General features: G+C 45.4%; 1 protein-coding gene across 2 annotated transcripts in view; it reads left to right on the top strand.

Moving 5' to 3' along the window:
- Positions 1-4,343: 4,343 nt before the first annotated feature.
- Positions 4,344-8,881, top strand: part of secisbp2l (SECIS binding protein 2-like) — a 34,799-nt gene continuing 30,261 nt past the window's right edge. Inside the window, exons 1-2 of one of the 2 annotated variants that reach the window (XM_034305196.2) lie at positions 4,344-4,564; positions 8,529-8,707. In XM_034305196.2, coding sequence (XP_034161087.2) covers positions 4,544-4,564; positions 8,529-8,707 — 200 coding nt within the window. In that variant the 5' untranslated portion in view covers positions 4,344-4,543. Of the gene's footprint in view, positions 4,565-4,651; positions 4,914-8,528; positions 8,708-8,881 lie in introns of those variants that run through there. The other variant, XM_053235036.1, reaches the window with a different exon arrangement.

Genomic DNA, 8,881 nt, shown 5'->3' with positions numbered 1-8,881 from the left:
TGGTGACTATCTGCTCATAGCCCATGGTCAAATTCAGGGCTGAATAAAAATGAGCAATAACAAGCTAATCCATGAACTCTCCAGCACGAGGCATTTAGTAAATCGGTTTAGATTTAGTCTACATAATCCACGCAGAATCGCACTGTCCCATCCTTCTTCTTGTAAATAATTTCCGCAGACCCCCTCAGTATTTCATGAACATTATTTCAATTCTTCAGATAATATTTTTTGGAGGCATAAAGCTATCTATTCCTGAACTTTCCACCAATAGAACGCATTAGGTTTTAGTTGACTTTGGTGCTTGGACCCCTACATATAATAACTTTAACCCCTTAATATGGGTTGTGGTTTCCACCACTGTAACAAAAAACGGAACCCCTGGCTATGCTTCACAGTCCCCTGGGGATCCCTGGAACCAATTGAGACCCTTTCCCAAAACATTAGGTTCTTGAGAACCCCCTGTCAATGCCCCTTGGCATTTTTCTCAATTCCTCCTAAAGTAATCTATATGGCTGACTGTGTCCAACCACACCAGGAGGTGTCTCAAACTAGTGTTCTGTGGAATCTGTGTGGCTGGGCATGGGAGAAAACCCATTCAAAATATTGACCTGCAATTGGGCAACTTTTGCTCTTTGATAGAATGGTGAGAGATGGTCTCTATGTAGGAAGCCTACTCCTGCAAATGGCCTGCCGATAGAAGTAAGCCATTATCAGCCATTATCATCTGTTTTATCTACTCCTATGGTTGTAGTGATCCATGGGGAAAAGGTTTTCAGTTAAGCATTTTGGCACTAATAATTGTGTGAATGCTTTCACCTGTCAAATGTCCCTTCTAACTCTACAAAGCCTATCCTGGATAATAGCAAAATGAGGAAAAGTCAGCATGACCCCCGATTGAACGCATTTTTTCCATCACCTGGATAAAACTTAGGTGTTGGGTTGGTGGCACTGGTCCCATTTCAAGGTACCGCCTCAAAAACATGTCCTACCTGAATAATCATCTTCTCTGGTTTTTTGGGTAAGGCCTCAGCCTCTGCCTACCGCAGTCAAGGTGCCTCTGGGAGAATGCAAAGTCTTTCTCTAAAATGATTAAGCAGAACTGCTGATAGTGTCCCTCCATCTGGGACAAGCTGACCTGTTGGAGTACAGCTCAACTGACTCTCTTCGAACATATCCAGATACCACTGTATATCTGGCAGCTGCATTGTCCTGGCCAGGCAGAGACAGCTCTTCAGCATAGTCACAGGAGAGGAGGGTGTTAGGCTTTATTATGATTATTATCAAAAGATGATGTCAGTGACAACTAAAAGACGTGAATCATCTGCTATCCAGTACTACCAGAAAGACAGTAAACTCTCTGGTATTTGGAAGATTTCTGGCACCCAAGGGTAACCAAAAGACTGTAAACTTTTATGAATAAAGCCTTTATTTATCATGTATTCATTACAGTACACTAAAATTCTTTTTGCATATCTCAGCTTATTTCATTAAGTTGGAATCAGAGCACAGGTTCAGCTATGATACAGTTCCTCTAGAGCAGAGTGGCTTGGGTTTGACCCTGAGCTCAGTTACTGTCTGTGTGAAGTTTTGCAAGTCTGTGTTTCCTCTGCGTTCTCGGGTTTCCTCCCACTTTCCAAAACCATGCAACTAGGTGGACTGTTGCCCTGCAGTAGACTGTTGTCCCATCTAGGGTGTGTTTCTGCCTCATGCCCAGTGTTCCTGGGATAGGCTCTGGATTGACCCTGAACAGGATAAAGCTTGATGGACCATACCATTACCATAACCCTCTTTGTCCAGATCTGGAGACAGCACCATGGATTCATTGTAATAACAACGACACAAGTGTGTGATAAACATTGAAAACAAGTCTTAGATTATGTGTGTTATGAAAGAGGAGATGATGTAGGTATGCAGCACTTGCTTCATCTTTATCTGACAAGGAAGTAGTAATGATTCAGCAAAGCCAGAATATACATCACTGATTACACAACACATTACACAATACTTATTTATAGTAAGTAAACCATTACAGTAAAAAGTTTATACTTGGGGGGAAAAAAAAACTTTGGCTGAAGATAAGTGGCTAAATAAGACAACTTACTTCATCAAATACTCACCAAAACACACTACAAATAATCAAAGATCATTAGCTTTAACATGGTGAGAAACAAGACAGACAGGGGATGAACTCTTGGCTACTTTAATCACACACTCACTTGGAAAAAAAAAGTCCATCAAAAATTTTCCAGGTCATCTGATCTGTGTGTTTATCATGCTCATGTGACACAGTGCTGCAACATGATTACCATACAAAGCAGTAATCTATGGAACAAAGTGAGTGATGTTTAATAGTGGGTTTGGTTAACTACACAGTTTATTCATAAACACCACCGTATTGGTGCATTATGGGTATTCCTGATCACATGGAGATTCTCCACTGTGTTTTTGATGCCACTTTGATAAACTATCAGTGTGAATATGATATGCTTAACTAATATCATTAGACTGTTTTCACACACACAGTGTTTAGTGTGTTTGATATTTTATTTATATTTTATTATTATAGTGACCTTGCACTAAAGAAATGCCATGATTTGATTAAGTATTGCAGCGTGAGATGTTATTCCGTGAACTGCCACACTGATGTTACGGGTTAGAGATGAGAAGAGGAGAGCTGAGATTAATTTAAAGGTATCGAATAGTAGTTCCTAATAGAATTACACACAAAAGGAACAAAGGCATCACTTTTACAACATTTGGTTTATTATGTCTTAAAGTAATACTTTTCTTCTGAGATACATTTCCAACCAAATTATTCGGAACTGCACTCTAAAACTTCATAAACTACGTGTTCTTAGATGCGTTCCTGTTCCTCGGGCCAGTCTGGACATTCTCCTCTGACCTCTCCCATCAACAAGGTGTTTCCGTTCACAGAGCTACTGCTTACTGCGTGTTTTTTTGTTTGTTTGGTTTTTTTTCACACCATTCAAACTCTACAGACTGCTGTGTGTGAAAATCCCAGCAGATCAGCACTTTCTGAAATACTCAGACCAACAAACACTGTCACTGAGATCACATTTTCCCCATTCTGATGATTGATCTTAACATTACGCTCCTGACTTACGCTACATGATTATATACATTGTGCTGCTGCCTCGTGATAGGCTGATTATCGCGAATAAGCAGCTGTACAGTGCGACTCCCAGCCTGAATTTATATCCCAGTCTGGCCATTGCTGCGGGAACAATGGTCTTCAGTGATTGGTCATTGGGAACAGTGGCGATCAGTGATTGGTCTTTAGGAACAATGATGATCAGTGATTGGTCATTGGGAACAGTGGTGATCAGTGATTGGTCATTGGGAACAGCGGTGATCAGTGATTGGTCATTGGGAACAGTGGTGATCAGTGATTGGTCATTGGGAACAGTGGTGATCAGTGATTGGTCTTTAGGAACAATGATGATCAGTGATTGGTCATTGGGAACAGTGGTGATCAGTGATTGGTCATTGGGAACAGTGGCGATCAGTGATTGGTCATTGGGAAGAATGGAGATCAGTGATTGGTCATTGGGAACAGCGGTGATCAGTGATTGGTCATTGGGAACAGTGGTGATCAGTGATTGGTCATTGGGAACAGTGGTGATCAGTGATTGGTCATTGAGAACAATGGTGGTCAGTGATTGGTCATTGGGAAGAATGGAGATCAGTGATTGGTCATTGGGAACAGTGGTGATCAGTGATTGGTCATTGGGAACAGTGGCGATCAGTGATTGGTCATTGGGAACAGTGGTGATCAGTGATTGGTCATTGAGAACAATGGTGGTCAGTGATTGGTCATTGGGAAGAATGGAGATCAGTGATTGGTCATTGGGAACAGCGGTGATCAGTGATTGGTCATTGGGAACAGCGGTGATCAGTGATTGGTCATTGGGAAGAATGGAGATCAGTGATTGGTCATTGGGAACATTGGTGATCATTGATTGGTCATTGGGAACAGTGGTGATCAGTGATTGGTCATTGGGAACAGTGGAGATCAGTGATTGGTCATTGGGAACAGTGGTGATCAGTGATTGGTCATTGAGAGCTATCTAGTGCAGGAACGTTGCTAGCGTCTGCACAGAAAGCCGCTAGATTTGTCGCTATGCTCTTTTATGAAATAATATTTTATTTTATATTATACTAATATATAATACATTTTAGAATAAATAATTCTTAAAAGACACAAAAACTAGCAACAAATTCACTAAGATTGTAACAAAAAAACACTAAGTTCCAAAGTGCTCCTTTAAAGGGGGCATGGCCTGTGAAGTGACGTGTGGGTGACGCAATCCGCGCGGATGTGCGGATCTGGAGTGACCCTGCGCGGCTTCCGTCTCAGATGACGCTGTGGTCCGACAGCTCGCGCACTTCAGTGTCTTCACTTCAGCACCGTTACCGTTTACTTTAATCCTCACAGCTCGACTCGGACAATGGAACAAATCCTTTTCTCTGCTTCCTGACCTCTGTAACGGCGCTCAATGCAGCTCCGGAACCGGAACCGATAATGGACACTAGCGACAACAAGGTACACTGCTTTATTAGCGTTTTTTAATCTACGAGAGTTCCTCTACACGGTGATATTTTTAATCCCATCCGTATTCCGGTAAATCCCGCCTCCTGCATTTGGATTGGATAATGCCCTCCAGATTCCTGCGGTATGATTGGTTAGTCACCATCGGGTGTTGTGAGTAGCCAATCAGAGCGCAGAGTAGGCGGGATTGTCCAGAATGCGGATGGGGAAAACATTTACTGACAGCTGATTCCGCTGCTGTTGCTAGCCATATTAGCAAGAAACATCGATAACTTATTTATTTCTTATTAAAAATATTCAGATTAAATGTGAGAGACTGTAAATACGTGGAGTTAATTATGAGGTATGTGTTTATAGTTATAGCTGTTCCCAAACAATGAGTTTTAATGTCGCAAAGAGTGAAAAATATCCATTGTTTATTTATTTAACGCGCTTTTAGAGGTGTGTTAGCTAGCTAATGCTAATGCTGCTGTTAATGTTAATGTTAGTGCTACACCCACAGTTATTTACTGTGTATATTTACTCACAAATTATCCAGTTTTAATTATAAATCTGCTGAATTTACTGTATATATCTATATCAGGTTAGAGAGTAGGCAAACTGAAGCTTTGTGAAACTGAACAACAGTAGTAATTAAAATAATAATAATAATAATAATAATAATTATACAGAGAAATGAAAGAAGAGAGAGGTGAAAAAAGAAAGACTTATTTAGTTTCTTGAGATCTCTCTCTCTCTCTCTCTCTCTCTCTCTCTCTGTGTGTGTGTGTGTGTGTGTGTGTGTGTGTGTGTGAGAGAGAGAGAGAGAGAGAGAGAGAGAGAGAGAGAGTGAAACTCTGTGGTATTTTTGTCATTTGCATTTTTCTGCTGCTGGTTTTAGCCAAAGTGACGAATCTGGTTCCACTGCATTCACACCATTCCACACAAACACACACACACACACACACTTATACATCTTACATACGGCTTTCTTCCTCCCTTTCTCTCTCTCTCTCTCTCTTGGTCACTAATAATAATAATAATAATAATAATAATTATGACAGTAAGCCAAACTGTAGTTCTGTATGATGCTGGTAGGGTCACTGGGTTCGGAGGACACAGTTTCTCTCACACACACACACACACACACACACACACACACTCTTTCATTCTTTTTCGACAATAATTCCTTTATTTTTCACGGAGAGACACTGAAAGGACAAAAGACTACAGTGCCTGACACACACACACCGTACATCTGGAACTGCTGTTAGTGCCCTCAGTTCTCTCTCTCTCTTTCTCTGACACACACACACACACACACACACACACCCATCTATGATGTCACCTTTTTACGTAATTCTCTTATCTGCTACTTCTTTATTCCCTTTCATCAATACTAATCCCTGCTGCTAATCTTAACACACTGAAGGATTAGTGGTGTTTTAATGCTGCTAATCCAAGGGGCAGTCAGTAATGAAAAACAGTGTCACACACCTGCATAAAGTATCACACACCTGTGTCAGACACCTTTACACCGTCCTGTGGGGGGTGTGTCAAGGGTATGGGGTGCCTGGTAGGTGTATGGGGCATCTGACAGGGGTACAGAGGGGTCTGACGGGGGTACAGAGGGGTCTGACGGGAGTACAGAGGGTCTGACGGGGGTACAGATGGGTCTGACAGGAGTACAGAGGGGTCTGACAGGGGTACAGAGGTGTCTGACATGGGTACAGAGGTGTCTGACAGGGGTACAGAGGGGTCTGACAGGAGTACAGAGGGGTCTGACAGGGATACAGAGGGGTACAGAGGTGTCTGACAGGGGTACAGAGGGGTCTGACAGGGGTACAGAGGGTCTGAGGGGTACAGAGAGTCTGACAGAGGGGTCTGACATGAGGGGTCTGACATGGGTACAGAGGGGTACAGAGGTGTCTGACAGGGGTACAGGGGGGTCTGACAGGGGTACAGGGGGGTCTGACAGGGGTACAGAGGGGTCTGACAGGGGTACAGAGGGTCTGAGGGGTACAGAGAGTCTGACAGAGGGGTCTGACATGAGGGGTCTGACATGGGTACAGAGGGGTACAGAGGTGTCTGACAGGGGTACAGGGGGGTCTGACAGGGGTACAGGGGGGTCTGACAGGGGTACAGAGGTGTCTGACAGGAGTACAGAGGGGTCTGACAGGGGTACAGGGGGGTCTGACAGGGGTACAGAGGGTCTGACAGGGGTACAGAGGTGTCTGACGGGGGTACAGAGGGGTCTGACAGGGGTACAGAGGGGTCTGACAGGAGTACAGAGGTGTCTGACAGGGGTACAGAGGGGTCTGACAGGGGTACAGAGGGGTCTGACAGGGGTACAGAGGTGTCTGACAGGGGTACAGAGAGTCTGACAGGAGTACAGAGGGGTCTGACAGGGGTACAGAGGTGTCTGACAGGGGTACAGAGGGGTCTGACAGGGGTACAGAGGGTCTGACAGGGGTACAGAGAGTCTGACAGGAGTACAGAGGGGTCTGACAGGGGTACAGGGGGGTCTGACAGGGGTACAGGGGGGTCTGACAGGGGTACAGAGGGTCTGACAGGGGTACAGAGGGTCTGACAGGGGTACAGAGAGTCTGACAGGAGTACAGAGGTGTCTGACAGGGGTACAGTGGGGTCTGACAGGGGTACAGAGGGGTCTGACAGGGGTACAGAGGTGTCTGACAGGGGTACAGGGGGGTCTGACAGGGGTACAGAGGTGTCTGACAGGGGTACAGGGGGTCTGACAGGGGTACAGGGGGGTCTGACAGGGGTACAGGGGGGTCTGACAGGGGTACAGGGGGGTCTGACAGGGGTACAGAGGGGTCTGACAGGGGTACAGGGGGTCTGACAGGGGTACAGGGGGGTCTGACAGGGGTACAGGGGGGTCTGACAGGGGTACAGAGGGGACTGACAGAAGCACAGAGGTGTCTGACGGGGGTACAGAGGTGTCTGACAGGGGTACAGAGGGTCTGACGGGGGTACAGAGGGTCTGACGGGGGTACAGGGGGGGTCTGACGGGGGTACAGAGGTGTCTGACGGGGGTACAGAGGGTCTGACAGGGGTACAGAGGGTCTGACGGGGGTACAGGGGGGGTCTGACGGGGGTACAGAGGTGTCTGACGGGGGTACAGAGGGGTCTGACGGGGGTACAGAGGGGTCTGACGGGGGTACAGGGGGGGTCTGACAGGGGTACAGGGGGGGTCTGACAGAAGGACAGAGGTGTCTGACAGGGGTACACATACACACACACACACACACAGACACACACGCAGTTGTTTTTTCCTGGTTATGTGTGTTCTGGCTGATGTGTTTCCCAGAGTTTTTATTCCCTTACACTAGAGAATAGCCTGCTTTAGATTTTGTGTGTGTGTGTGTGTTTGTTTGTGTGTGTGTGTCCAGTGGCTGGTGATGGTGTGATGGAGTTAGCTCAACCCACTGGGCACGGCTTAACAACGGGTGCTTGTCTTTGTATACACACACACACACACACACACACACACACACACAGTGTCCATTCACTTCAGCTTGTACTTGACCTCTGAGCTTTTCATCCTAGACTCATCTTTTTTTTTTTGCTCCAGTTGAAATGTAGATCATGACCTAATTTGCACACACAGAGACACAGACACACACACACACACGCACACACACACACACACACACGCACACAGAGACACACACACACACACACACACACAAAGGAGAAGTGTGTATGGGGTGGTGTGTGGGATGTCTCGTGGATGTGGTGGTACAGAGACTCTTTTGGAGGTTCTCGCTCGCCCTTCCTCCTCTCTCACATTATACCTCTTTCACCCTCAGTCTCTGTGTATAAAGTACATCATTAACTAATTATATTTAATTACAATGCTTTAATTAACTGTTACTAAACTTTAATTAGTTAATTAGTTACAGTTTTGAAGTTTTGCGTGTGATAAACAGCTGAGGAGTCGTCTCGTCCTGTGTTGTAGGATGTGAAGTTGTCGGCTGAAGTCGAGCCATTTATTCCCCAGAAGAAAGGTGTCGACTCCGCCCTTTTGAGCATGAACCTATCAGGAGAGGGCGCGGGAGCCATGGGGGCGGAGCCAACCCCAATCCCCTCCTACCTCATCACCTGCTATCCGTTCGTGCAGGAGAACCAGCCCAACAGGTACACACACACACACACACACACACACACACACACACACACACATACATCACGTGTACTGTTTAGAGAACAAGGTTCATTACCTAGAAAGCTAATGGTGGACTGTGTGAGAATACTGTTGCTAGGCAACTACGCAGTGCGTGCCTCAGTATAATCTTATTCTACTGGAAATTA

The sequence above is a fragment of the Pangasianodon hypophthalmus genome, chromosome 6 (assembly GCF_027358585.1).
Source record: "Pangasianodon hypophthalmus isolate fPanHyp1 chromosome 6, fPanHyp1.pri, whole genome shotgun sequence".
NCBI lineage: Eukaryota > Metazoa > Chordata > Actinopteri > Siluriformes > Pangasiidae > Pangasianodon > Pangasianodon hypophthalmus.
Note: the sequence above shows the minus strand (reverse complement) of the source record. Positions and strands in the feature narration are given on the sequence as shown.